The following is a 15,131-nucleotide window of genomic DNA, read 5'->3' as shown; positions in this document are numbered from 1 at the left end:
GATCGTGTAGTGAGATATCAAGAAATGTTCCCTAAATGTCCAAATGATATGCAAATGAAAAATATGCTATTATTTCAAACAATACCATATTGTTTGAAAACAGCTCCGCTTCTGAAATGCAGAACATTCATGAGCGGGAAAAGGTGTTACAAGATTCACCTGTCAATTCCAATTAATGGTCGTTTCTTCCGGTGTCGGTTGGTGTCGTTCTCTGCTGCTCGGCATTGCGCTCATTTAAAATAAGCGTTTTTTTGTGTGGGATGATAATATTAGCCATAATAATCTGACTGGCGAGGAACCAGAGATCAACCTAAACAGATACGCTTTTGTGATACTAGTGTATTCGGATATTAGTAACAAGCCTCCGATATTTATTTGGGGCACTGTATCTTTGCTGGTTCATTCTCCTGCTCTAATAGATAACAGAGCCTCTACAATAGATTGCAGAACCTACCGGTCTGTGTAGAGAGGGCTCTCGCTTTGATCTTTAAATACCCTCTCATTTAAAACCACACAGAGTTGCTTTGATTTTTCTCTCACGAGCCAGCTGTAAAATGTATAAATTCAGACGTTCCCTTAAATGACACTCTCCGTGTGCGCGCGCGCCCAGTGGAGACAGCAAGAACACCTTTCTATCCTTTTTTCTGCTCCACCATCTGTCCCTCCCTTTCTTCCATTTCATGTGTTCAAGCGACATCTACCCCTCACAGCTACAACTCCGTTGTTCCCCCCTCTCCCCTTGCATTGAGTTTTCCTGTCCACTCCGCTTTGCAGTTTGAACGACGCAGACGGTCCCTGGCCCCGACTGTTCCCCCCTCCCCCACTAGCTGAGCTGCTGTTTCACTCAAAGATGGCGTCAGCTTTGGAGCCTCTGGTCTCTGGCTGCATTTTTGGGCTTGTTGTTGTCTCGGATTCGAAGGATTTTTGGCACATTCTCTTCGGCAACTCGACACGAAATTCTGGTGAGTAGCGGCTAGTGGGGAGAGGATATTACAAGGTCTCCGAGCTTCCTTTTGAAACCCGAACTGGACCAGTGGTAGCTTTCTGGGAAACGCGAGAGGTAGAGGGAACGGGCTACGGGGAGATGAAGATCGCGAGGGGGGAGGGAGGGGGCGAGCCGAGGCCTACTTCGCTCCAACGGCCTTGTCTTCACCGCATCGCAGTCCGCAGGCACTATGTGGGTGGGTGGGTGATGCAGGAAGGAAGTAAGGAAAGGTGAGGGATAGGTAGCCGTGTGTAGACACGCGTCTTGCCGGGTAATATTTCCACCCAGAGCCGAGGCGAAGGAGGCCGAACGGCCATAGAACATATATTGTAACGTTGAAAAATTATCCACTATGAAGTCGTCATTTTGGCACTTTCCTGATAGTGGTTATGGCCGTTTACAACTTACATTGTGTATTTGCAGTCAGCGATCTCACCGTGAATATCATCCGTTCTATTCTAAATTAGATTGTTCCTTGTGATTGTTGTGTTGTTGTTTGAAACCTCGGGCGTTGTAGGAATCTGTCATTGTTGATTGTGTCAAAGCGCTGGTTTCCTTAAGACCGCTAGCTAGCTACACGTTGTTACTGTTTTGAGCTATTTCGTTACTGTTAGCAAGCAAATTAGCAATATCAGTTCGCGGGTAGGTTTGTAGCAACACAGACTATTGCCTATCATATCAGTGAGAGTAAACAGAGGAGTAGGTTGAGAAAGTGAGACACTCGGCTATTGCTTGGCTAGCTAGCTAACGTTAACTACTGTTAGTTAACTGTGCTATATAGTAACGGTAACACCAATCTGTTTTCAAATAAATGGCTAACGTTAACATGGTTACTATAGCTAGCTACCAGTAATGAGACAGATGTTTAGCTAGATAACGAACACATCTAACGTTAGCTACCTTAGGTCACTTTTAAAAAAAAGATCTATATTAATCAGCTACTCCACAAATGTAATCCAAGATCTTGTTTGTTGTGCATGGAATACAAATATATCTAACGTTAGCATGCTTTCTGAAATCAAGCCAAGGCACTGAAAACATGAGATGTGGATAGCTAGTAGTGTTCCGTTTATTTAGCTATTTTAGTTGATTTGTTTTGCTGTTCAAAGTGAGAACCATGTGGCTTAGCAAAATCATAATGTCAAGAATTCAACAACAATGTATCCCGTTCTCCGTAATCTGAGCTGTTGTTGTTATGACCTTTTTATCAATGTCTGTTTTCGGGCCCAATTCATGAGCCCATGTTGTGAAATTCTTAGGTATATAAAGATAATATACTATAACATGTAAATAAAGGAGGTAGGGCTTTCTTCCATAGTGTTTACTATGACACTTATGAGAGTTGCTCTGGTTTTGTGGTTTAAAGAATCTGCATTTACACAAAAATGGAGAACAGAATGTAAAGTTACCTCCATATCTACATTAGAGATCATCACAGTGGCTGATGTTTACCTACTCGGGCGCTAGTCTGGCACTGTCTTTCTGAGCTAACTATGCCCTCTGCTCAGGGTTTTCTCTTCCCATCCTAAATGTATTTATGTTCAGTGTTATAAACGGTGCTCATGTCAGGTAATGTTGATCTAGACTTCAGGCAGCATGTATCCATCTCATACAAGATGTGTGCTCCCTAACTGTCCCTGTGTTTAGTTGCCAAGCATGACTTTGTTTACATGCTGCTGTTGTTTGAGTGTCTTAATACATGTCTTTTGAGGGTTACATTCAGTAGGCACTAAAGGAAGCAAAGGTTTTGAAACGGCAGAATTACCTCAACTCTAATACAAAACTTAAAGATGTTTTTCTTTCAGTTTTTGCCTGCAGAATGTGACCATCTTGCTGCTTTCTCTCTTGCACACACTTTCTGACCCTTCCATGTTTGTGTCCTTTGTTTCAGCAGGGTGCGTTTCCTGCTGAAGTTGACTGTGCATGAAGGTGATCAGCCCTCGCTGCTCCCTGGGGTGAGAGATCTGTCCCCTTCCAGGCCGGAGAACAGGTGGATACCGCTGGAGAGTAAAGAGGAGAAAGAGGTTGTAGGAGTGGAGCCGCACGGATGAAATACATTTACATCCTTCTGCAAAAGAGTTTATTCCAACAATCTACAGAAAACATTTTCCCCCACTGTCCTGATTCTACCCTTACAGTACAACTGATCGTCAACTAAATATGACAGTCAAGGTGTCCACATCACACTGAGAGACTCTTATTTACATTGAGGGGAGACTGAATCTTCAGGTTGTAGCCGTTTGTCCCTCGGCCCTTTGCAACAGGCAGTAGTGGGAGAAACCTAAGTGTTATTGTTGTAGTGTGTGTGGGTCCACCACAGCTCCAGAGTTAGTATAGTACCTGCTGCTCCACGACACTGCTCTCCTCCAGGCTAACTGACCCTGCCGGGAGAGGGTAGTGGGTGGACCAAGCTTTATTGGGTGGGTTGGCGGGGGAGCCTATGCTATGGTGAGCGGTTCCCTGCCATGCTGCTCAGGACCAGGCTCTGAGGGACTCACTGTGCGGCCCCGGGACAAAGGATAGTCTTCGGACAGAGGGGCTAGGAGGAGGAGGCGGCCTGGGCCGCGGGATTCTTACCCTTTGCCCGCTACGGGCGTGTGTTTGTGTGTGTGTCGTCATTGCGACCTCCAGCCGCAGTCATGGTGAAGCTGGCCAACCCAATGTACACCACCTGGATCCTGGAGGCCATCAAGAAGGTGAAGAAGCAGAAGCAGCGGCCATCGGAGGAGAGGATATGCAACGCTGTGTCCATGTCCCACGGGCTGGACCGCAAGACTATACTGGAGCAGCTGGAGCTCAGTGTCAAGGATGGTACCATCCTCAAAGTCTCTAACAAGGGGCTCAACTCTTACAAGGATCCGGAGAACCCCGGCCGCCTGGCCTTCCCCAAACCCCGCCTGGGCAGCAGTGGAGGAGGGGGTGGTCATCATGGGCATGTGGGCCATGGCGGTAGCCACCATCGCTCTGGGAAGAAACCAGGGCTGGACTGGAACAAGCTGATCAAGCGTTCCCTGGAGGGGCTCCATGAGCCAGGGGGCTCCACTCTAAAAAGTGTTGAGCGCTTCCTCAAGTGCCAGGGTGATGTGGCGGCCTACCTGTCTGGCAGTGGCTCCATGGGGCCCGGGCTGTTCCACCAGCAGCTGAGAGTGGCACTGAAGCGGGCGTGTGCCCACGGCAGGGTGGCCAAGAATGGGCCGCTGTTCCACCTCATCAGCCGTAGCTCCCAGTTGGATGGGACAGGCACCGTGGCGCTGGACTCCCTCCCACCTGTCCGCCTGCTGCCACACGAAAAGGACAAGGTAAGCCATGCACCTACATTCACTTTCTCAAATATAAACACAATGTAATGTCTCTGTAAACCTACAGAGAATAAGTGATAATTAATTACATTTCTATAGCGCTTTTTATAAAAATCTCAAAGCGCTTCAAAAGCAATAAACAAACAAGTGATACATCATGAGTAGCCGAGCCTTAGTTAGGTCACCCAATAGAGGTCAAGTCTGAGAGCATGCATCCTCTATGACAGAGGGACAGTCCATGGCTTGATCAGAGGAAGGTGGTCAGGGAGATGGTTGAAGTCTAGTGACGATCATGTAGAAGTAAACAAACAATGAAGGCTGAAGGCAGCACACAATCAATCTTAGCAGAGCTAGAATGATATTTTATAAAGTGGTTTCCCATGTGGTTGTAGGGCTGCCAGGGAAGATGTAATGCCAAAAATGTAACTTTATCTCATGCAATTAGTAGCCAGGTCGGGCAGCCATGCAGTAGAGTTTGGCAAGCCACAATGTCAAACCTTGAACTGGTTTTCATTTTTAACCAGTCTGTGCACAGTACACAAACAACACCCCTCTAACTCCTTCCAGGGCATTAACTTCCAAATTGAGTGATCACACTGTTTGCACAGTGTGGTTTGATTGATAATGTCTTTGTTGGAGTGAGTGGTGTCAAATGCGGGGACTTACAGTGCAACCATTTTACTCACATATGCACCTAAATATTTTCGTGTGTGACTTGACATTTGTGGGCAGTGCGCCTAGAAAAATGGAAAGATTCTAGCTTTAATATCTCAACATTTTAATTATGTTCTTAAATGTTTGCGTCCGCCTACATTTAACTTAGGTGTACACGTGTTCCTTGTAAAAAAAAAAGTATGTTTAGAGCATTTAAATGGTTTAATACATTTCATAGATTAGCTTGTGACTATAAGCAGGGGATGTAGCTGATAAAGAGTTCTGAGCTCTGTTGTGTGTTTTTGTGTGATTTACATGACCGACTTAAAGCAACATGTTGTAGCCAAATTGGCCCTTGACTGGCAGACAGACAGACGGAGAGCTGTGAAAGAGAAACCCTAGGTAGAACAGGTCCGTCCACAGGTCAGAGAAGCACCATGGGGGAGACGACCAGCGTAGCATCGCTGTGGCAGTCAGTGGGTCCGGCTTTCACTGTCTCTTTCAGGGCCCGGGTCAGCGTGTAGTGGTGGTGTACTCCAGGAGTAAGCAGGGTCAGCGGAGTGCCCTATAAGCAGTGGGCTTAGTTCTCTGTGGGCAGCTGCCAGGGGTGGGTGCTGCTCTACAGCCCTCTGTCTCAGGCCTGCAGCAGGAGGAGAAAGAGAGGGAAAAGAGGTGGTCAGGGAAAAGTCACGTGGGGCCCAGTGAGTATCATGCCAGGACGAGAGACTGGTGACCAGCTGCAGGGCTGTGGGAGGGAGGGAGAGAGAGGGGTGGGGACACACACACACACACACACACACACACACACACATAGGGAAGAGGGGTGGACACACACACACACACACACGGAGAAGGGTGGGGAAACACACACACACACAGGGCTCTCCCTGTGTCCACAGAGGGTGGACACACACAGAGGGGTGGACACACACACACACACACACACACACACAGAGGGGTGGACACACACACACACACACACACACACACACACACGGAGAGGGGTGGACACACACACACACACACGGAGAGGGGTGGACACACACACACACAGAGAGGGGTGGACACACACACACACACACAGAGGGGTGGACACACACACACAGGGAGAGGGGTGGACACACACACACACAGGGAGAGGGGTGGACACACACACACACAGGGAGGGGGTGGACACACACACACAGGGAGAGGGGTGGACACGGACACACACACACAGGGAGAGGGGTGGACACGCACACACACACAGGGAGAGGGGTGGACACACACACACACACACACACAGGGAGAGGGGTGGACACACACACACACACACAGGGAGAGGGGTGGACACACACACACACACACAGAGAGGGGTGGACACACACACAGGGAGAGGGGTGGACACACACACACACACACACACACAGGGAGAGGGGTGGACACACACACACACACACACAGGGAGAGGGGTGGACACACACACACAGGGAGAGGGGTGGACACACACACACACAGGGAGAGGGGTGGACACACACACACACAGGGAGAGGGGTGGACACACACACACACAGGGAGAGGGGTGGACACACAGGGAGAGGGGTGGACACGGACACACACACACAGGGAGAGGGGTGGACACGGACACACACACACAGGGAGAGGGGTGGACGGACACACACACACAGGGAGAGGGGTGGACACACACACACACACACACACACAGGGAGAGGGGTGGACACACACACACACACACAGGGAGAGGGGTGGACACACACACACACAGAGGGGTGGACACACACACACACACAGGGAGAGGGGTGGACACACACACACACACACAGGGAGAGGGGTGGACACACACACACACACACACAGGGAGAGGGGTGGACACACACACACAGGGAGAGGGGTGGACACACACACACACACACACAGGGAGAGGGGTGGACACACACACACACACACAGGGAGAGGGGTGGACACACCCACACACACACAGGGAGAGGGGTGGACACACACCCACAGGGAGAGGGGTGGACACACCCACAGGGAGAGGGGTGGACACACACACAGGGAGAGGGGTGGACACACACACACACACACACAGGGAGAGGGGTGGACACACACACACACACACACACACACACACAGGGAGAGGGGTGGACACACACACACACACAGGGAGAGGGGTGGACACACACACACACACAGGGAGAGGGGTGGACACACACACACACACACAGGGAGAGGGGTGGACACACACACACACCGGGAGAGGGGTGGACACACACACACACCGGGAGAGGGGTGGACACACACACACACAGGGAGAGGGGTGGACACACACACACACAGGGAGAGGGGTGGACACACACACACACAGGGAGAGGGGTGGACACACACACACACAGGGAGAGGGGTGGACACACACACACACACACAGGAGAGGGGTGGACACAGGAGAGGGGTGGACACACACACACACACACACAGGGAGAGGGGTGGACACACACACACACACACACACACAGGGAGAGGGGTGGACACACACACACACAGGGAGAGGGGGTGGACACACCCACACACACAGGGAGAGGGGTGGACACACCCACAGGGAGAGGGGTGGACACACACACAGGGAGAGGGGTGGACACACACACAGGAGAGGGGTGGACACACACACAGGGAGAGGGGTGGACACACACACAGGAGAGGGGTGGACACACACACACACACACAGGGAGAGGGGTGGACACACACACACACACACAGGAGAGGGGTGGACACACACACACACACACACACAGGAAGAGGGGTGGACACACACACACAGGAAGAGGGGTGGACACACACACAGGAGAGGGGTGGACACACACACAGGAAGAGGGGTGGACACACACACAGGGAGGGGTGGACACACACACACACAGGAGGAAGAGGGTGGACACACACACACACACACACAGGAAGAGGGGTGGACACACACACACACAGGAAGAGGGGTGGACACACACACACACACACAGGAAGAGGGGTGGACACACACACACACACACAGGAAGAGGGGTGGACACACACACACACACACAGGAAGAGGGGTGGACACACACACACACACACAGGAAGGAAGAGGGGTGGACACACACACACACACACACACAGGAAGAGGGGTGGACACACACAGGAAGAGGGGTGGACACACACACACACAGGAAGAGGGGTGGACACACACACACACAGGAAGAGGGGTGGACACACACAGGAAGAGGGGTGGACACACACAGGAAGAGGGGTGGACACACAGGAAGAGGGGTGGACACACACAGGAAGAGGGGTGGACACACACACAGGAAGAGGGGTGGACACACACAGGAAGAGGGGTGGACACACACAGGAAGAGGGGTGGACACACACAGGAAGAGGGGTGGACACACACAGGAAGAGGGGTGGACACACACAGGAAGAGGGGTGGACACACACAGGAAGAGGGGTGGACACACACAGGAAGAGGGGTGGACACACACAGGAAGAGGGGTGGACACACACAGGAAGAGGGGTGGACACACACAGGAAGAGGGGTGGACACACACAGGAAGAGGGGGGTGGACACACACAGGAAGAGGGGTGGACACACACAGGAAGAGGGGTGGACACACACAGGAAGAGGGGTGGACACACACACACACAGGAAGAGGGGTGGACACACACACAGGAAGAGGGGTGGACACACACAGGAAGAGGGGTGGACACACACAGGAAGAGGGGTGGACACACACAGGAAGAGGGGTGGACACACACAGGAAGAGGGGTGGACACACACAGGAAGAGGGGTGGACACACACAGGAAGAGGGGTGGACACACACAGGAAGAGGGGTGGACACACACACACACACAGGAAGAGGGGTGGACACACACACAGGAAGAGGGGTGGACACACACACAAGAGGGGTGGACACACACAGGAAGAGGGGTGGACACACACACACACACACAGGAAGAGGGTGGACACACACACACACAGGAAGAGGGGTGGACACACACACACAAGAGGGGTGGACACACACACAGGAAGAGGGGTGGACACACACACACAAGGAAGAGGGGTGGACACACACACACACAGGAAGAGGGGTGGACACACACACACAGGAAGAGGGGTGGACACACACACACACACACAGGAAGAGGGGTGGACACACACACACACAGGAAGAGGGGTGGACACACACACACACAGGAAGAGGGGTGGACACACACACACACAGGAAGAGGGGTGGACACACACACACACACACAGGAAGAGGGGTGGACACACACACACACAGGAAGAGGGGTGGACACACACACACACACAGGAAGAGGGGTGGACACACACACACACACACACACAGGAAGAGGGGTGGACACACACACACACAGGAAGAGGGGTGGACACACACACACACACAGGAAGAGGGGTGGACACACACACACACAGGAAGAGGGGTGGACACACACAGGAAGAGGGGTGGACACACACACACACACAGGAAGAGGGGTGGACACACACACACAGGAAGAGGGGTGGACACACACACACACAGGAAGAGGGGTGGACACACACACACACACACAGGAAGAGGGGTGGACACACACACACAGGAAGAGGGGTGGACACACACACACACAGGAAGAGGGGTGGACACACACACACACACAGGAAGAGGGGTGGACACACACACACACAGGAAGAGGGGTGGACACACACACACAGGAAGAGGGGTGGACACACACACACACACACACAGGAAGAGGGGTGGACACACACACACACAGGAAGAGGGGTGGACACACACACACACACACACACAGGAAGAGGGGTGGACACACACACACACACACAGGAAGAGGGGTGGACACACACACACACACACACACAGGAAGAGGGGTGGACACACACACACACACAGGAAGAGGGGTGGACACACACACACACACAGGAAGAGGGGTGGACACACACACACACACACAGGAAGAGGGTGGACACACACACACACACAGGAAGAGGGGTGGACACACACACACAGGAAGGGGTGGACACACACACACACACACAGGAAGAGGGGTGGACACACACACACACACAGGAAGAGGGGTGGACACACACACACACACACACAGGAAGAGGGGTGGACACACACACACACACACACAGGAAGAGGGGTGGACACACACACACACACAGGAAGAGGGGTGGACACACACACACACACAGGAAGAGGGGTGGACACACACACACACACACAGGAAGAGGGGTGGACACACACACACACACACAGGAAGAGGGGTGGACACACACACACACAGGAAGAGGGGTGGACACACACACACACAGGAAGAGGGGTGGACACACACACACACACACACAGGAAGAGGGGTGGACACACACACACACAGGAAGAGGGGTGGACACACACACACACACACAGGAAGAGGGGTGGACACACACACACACAGGAAGAGGGGTGGACACACACACAGGAAGAGGGGTGGACACACACACACACAGGAAGAGGGGTGGACACACACACACACACACACACAGGAAGAGGGGTGGACACACACACACACACACACACACACACACAGGAAGAGGGGTGGACACACACACACACACACACAGGAAGAGGGGTGGACACACACACACACACACAGGAAGAGGGGTGGACACACACACACACACAGGAAGGAAGAGGGGTGGACACACACACACACACACACACACAGGAAGAGGGGTGGACACACACACACACACACAGGAAGAGGGGTGGGGAGGGGTGGACACACACACACACACACAGGAAGAGGGGTGACACACACACACACACACACAGGAAGAGGGGTGGACACACACACACACACACACAGGAAGGAAGAGGGGTGGACACACACACACACACACACACAGGAAGAGGGGTGGACACACACACACAGGAAGAGGGGTGGACACACACACACACACACACACAGGAAGAGGGGTGGACACACACACACACACACAGGAAGAGGGGTGGACACACACACACACACACACAGGAAGAGGGGTGGACACACACACACACACACAGGAAGAGGGGTGGACACACACACACACACACAGGAAGAGGGGGGGTGGACACACACACACACACAGGAAGAGGGGTGGACACACACACACACACACAGGAAGAGGGGTGGACACACACACACACACAGGAAGAGGGGTGGACACACACACACACACACAAGGAAGGAAGGGGGTGGACACACACACACACACAGGAAGAGGGGTGGACACACACACACACACACAGGAAGAGGGGTGGACACACACACACACACACAGGAAGAGGGGTGGACACACACACACACACAGGGAAGAGGGGTGGACACACACACACACAGGAAGAGGGGTGGACACACACACACACACACAGGAAGAGGGGTGGACACACACACACACAACACAGGAAGAGGGGTGGACACACACACACACACAGGAAGAGGGGTGGACACACACACACAGGAAGAGGGGTGGACACACACACACACACAAGAGGGGTGGACACACACACACACACACACAGGAAGAGGGGTGGACACACACACACACAGGAAGGAAGGGGTGGACACACACACACACACAGGAAGAGGGGTGGACACACACACACAGGAAGAGGGGTGGACACACACACACAGGAAGAGGGGTGGACACACAGGAAGGAAGGGGTGGACACACACACACACAGGAAGAGGGGTGGACACACACACACACACACACAGGAAGAGGGGTGGACACACACACAGGAAGAGGGGTGGACACACACACAGGAAGAGGGGTGGACACACACACAGGAAGAGGGGTGGACACACACACAGGAAGAGGGGTGGACACACACACAGGAAGAGGGGTGGACACACACACAGGAAGAGGGGTGGACACACACACAGGAAGAGGGGTGGACACACACAGGAAGAGGGGTGGACACACACACAGGAAGAGGGGTGGACACACACACAGGAAGAGGGGTGGACACACACACAGGAAGAGGGGTGGACACACACACAGGAAGAGGGGTGGACACACACACAGGAAGAGGGGTGGACACACACACAGGAAGAGGGGTGGACACACACACAGGAAGAGGGGTGGACACACACACAGGAAGAGGGGTGGACACACACACAGGAAGAGGGGTGGACACACACACAGGAAGAGGGGTGGACACACACACAGGAAGAGGGGTGGACACACACACAGGAAGAGGGGTGGACACACACACAGGAAGAGGGGTGGACACACACACAGGAAGAGGGGTGGACACACACACAGGAAGAGGGGTGGACACACACACAGGAAGAGGGGTGGACACACACACAGGAAGAGGGGTGGACACACACAGGAAGAAGGGGTGGACACACAGGAAGAGGGGTGGACACACACACAAGGAAGGAAGGGGGTGGACACACACACAGGAAGAGGGGTGGACACACACACAGGAAGAGGGGTGGACACACACACAGGAAGAGGGGTGGACACACACACAGGAAGAGGGGTGGACACACACACAGGAAGAGGGGTGGACACACACACAGGAAGAGGGGTGGACACACACACAGGAAGAGGGGTGGACACACACACAGGAAGAGGGGTGGACACACAGGAAGAGGGGTGGACACACACAGGAAGAGGGGTGGACACACACAGGAAGAGGGGTGGACACACACAGGAAGAGGGGTGGACACACACACACAGGAAGAGGGGTGGACACACACACAGGAAGAGGGGTGGACACACACAGGACACACACACAGGAAGAGGGGTGGACGGACACACACAGGAAGAAGGGTGGACGGACACACAGGAAGAGGGGTGGACGGACACACACACACACACACACAGGAAGAGGGGTGGACACACACACACAGGAAGAGGGGTGGACACACACACACACACACAGGAAGAGGGGGAAGAGGGGTGGACGGACACACACACAGGAAGAGGGGTGGACGGACACACACACAGGAAGAGGGGTGGACGGACACACACACAGGAAGAGGGGTGGACGGACACACACACAGGAAGAGGGGTGGACGGACACACACACAGGAAGAGGGGTGGACGGACACACACACAGGAAGAGGGGTGGACGGACACACACACACACACAGGAAGAGGGGTGGACACACACACACACACACAGGAAGAGGGGTGGACACACACACACACACACACAGGAAGAGGGGTGGACACACACACACACACACAGGAAGAGGGGTGGACACACACACACACATACACACACACACAGGAAGAGGGGTGGACACACACACACACAGGAAGAGGGGTGGACACACACACACACAGGAAGAGGGGTGGACACACACACACACACACACAGGAAGAGGGGTGGACACACACACACACAGGAAGAGGGTGGACACACACACACACACACACACAGGAAGAGGGGTGGACACACACACACACACACACACAGGAAGAGGGGTGGACACACACACACACACAGGAAGAGGGGTGGACACACACACACACACACACAGGAAGAGGGGTGGACACACACACACACACACAGGAAGAGGGGTGGACACACACACACACACACAGGAAGAGGGGTGGACACACACACACACATACACACACACACACAGGAAGAGGGGTGGACACACACACACACAGGAAGAGGGGTGGCACACACACACACACAGGAAGAGGGGTGGACACACACACACACAGGAAGAGGGGTGGACACACACACACAGGGAGAGGGGTCGACACACACACACACAGGAAGAGGGGTGGACACACACACACAGGAAGAGGGGTGGACACACACACACAGGAAGAGGGGTGGACACACACACACACACACAGGAAGAGGGGTGGACACACACACAGGAAGAGGGGTGGACACACACACACAGGAAGAGGGGTGGACACACACATACACACACACAGGAGAGGGGTGGACACACACACAGGAAGAGGGGTGGACACACACACACACACACACACAGGAAGAGGGGTGGACACACACACACAGGAAGAGGGGTGGACACACACACACAGGAAGAGGGGTGGACACACGCACACACAGAGGGGTGGGCACACACACAGAGGGGTGGGCACACACACAGAGGGGTGGACACACACACACACAGAGGGGTGGACACCCACACACACACACACACAGAGGGGTGGACACACGCACACACAGAGGGGTGGACACACGCACACACAGAGGGGTGGACACACGCACACACAGAGGGGTGGACACACACACACAGAGGGGTGGACACACACACACAGAGGGGTGGACACACGCACACACAGAGGGGTGGACACACGCACACACAGAGGGGTGGACACACGCACACACAGAGGGGTGGACACACGCACACACAGAGGGGTGGACACACGCACACACAGAGGGGTGGACACACGCACACACAGAGGGGTGGACACACACACACACACAGAGGGGTGGACACACACACACACACAGAGGGGTGGACACACACACACACAGAGGGGTGGACACACACACACAGAGGGGTGGACACACACACACACACACAGAGGGGTGGACACACACACACACACACAGAGGGGTGGACACACACACACAGAGGAGTGGACACACACACACAGAGGAGTGGACACACACACACACACACACACACACACAGAGGGGTGGACACACACACACACACACAGAGGGGTGGAGACACACATACACACAGAGGGGTGGACACACACACACACACAGAGGGGTGGACACACACACACACAGAGGGGTGGACACACACACACACACAGAGGGGTGGGGGGACACACACACACAGAGGGGTGGACACACACACACAGAGGAGTGGACACACACACACAGAGGAGTGGACACACACACACACACACAGAGGAGTGGACACACACACAGAGGGGTGGACACACACACATACACACAGAGGGGTGGAGACACACACATACACACAGAGGGGTGGAGACACACACATACACACAGAGGGGTGGAGACACACACATACACACAGAGGGGTGGAGACACACACATACACACAGAGGGGTGGAGACACACACACACACAGAGGGGTGGACACACACACATACACACAGAGGGGTGGACACACACACATACACACAGAGGGGTGGACA

General features: G+C 53.9%; 1 protein-coding gene across 3 annotated transcripts in view; it reads left to right on the top strand.

Annotated features, from left to right (window-relative positions):
* The first annotated feature begins 756 nt into the window (after positions 1 to 756).
* kat6a (K(lysine) acetyltransferase 6A) overlaps positions 757 to 15,131 on the top strand; it is a 54,434-nt gene continuing 40,059 nt past the window's right edge. The window contains exons 1-2 of one of the 3 annotated variants that reach the window (XM_024438392.2): positions 757 to 962; positions 2,880 to 4,284. In XM_024438392.2, coding sequence (XP_024294160.1) covers positions 3,625 to 4,284 — 660 coding nt within the window. In that variant the 5' untranslated portion in view covers positions 757 to 962; positions 2,880 to 3,624. Of the gene's footprint in view, positions 963 to 2,876; positions 4,285 to 15,131 lie in introns of all 3 variants that reach the window. The other 2 variants (XM_024438391.2, XM_024438393.2) reach the window with 2 other exon arrangements.

This window comes from Oncorhynchus tshawytscha, linkage group LG12 (genome assembly GCF_018296145.1).
Source record: "Oncorhynchus tshawytscha isolate Ot180627B linkage group LG12, Otsh_v2.0, whole genome shotgun sequence".
Lineage (NCBI taxonomy): Eukaryota > Metazoa > Chordata > Actinopteri > Salmoniformes > Salmonidae > Oncorhynchus > Oncorhynchus tshawytscha.
Note: the sequence above shows the minus strand (reverse complement) of the source record. Positions and strands in the feature narration are given on the sequence as shown.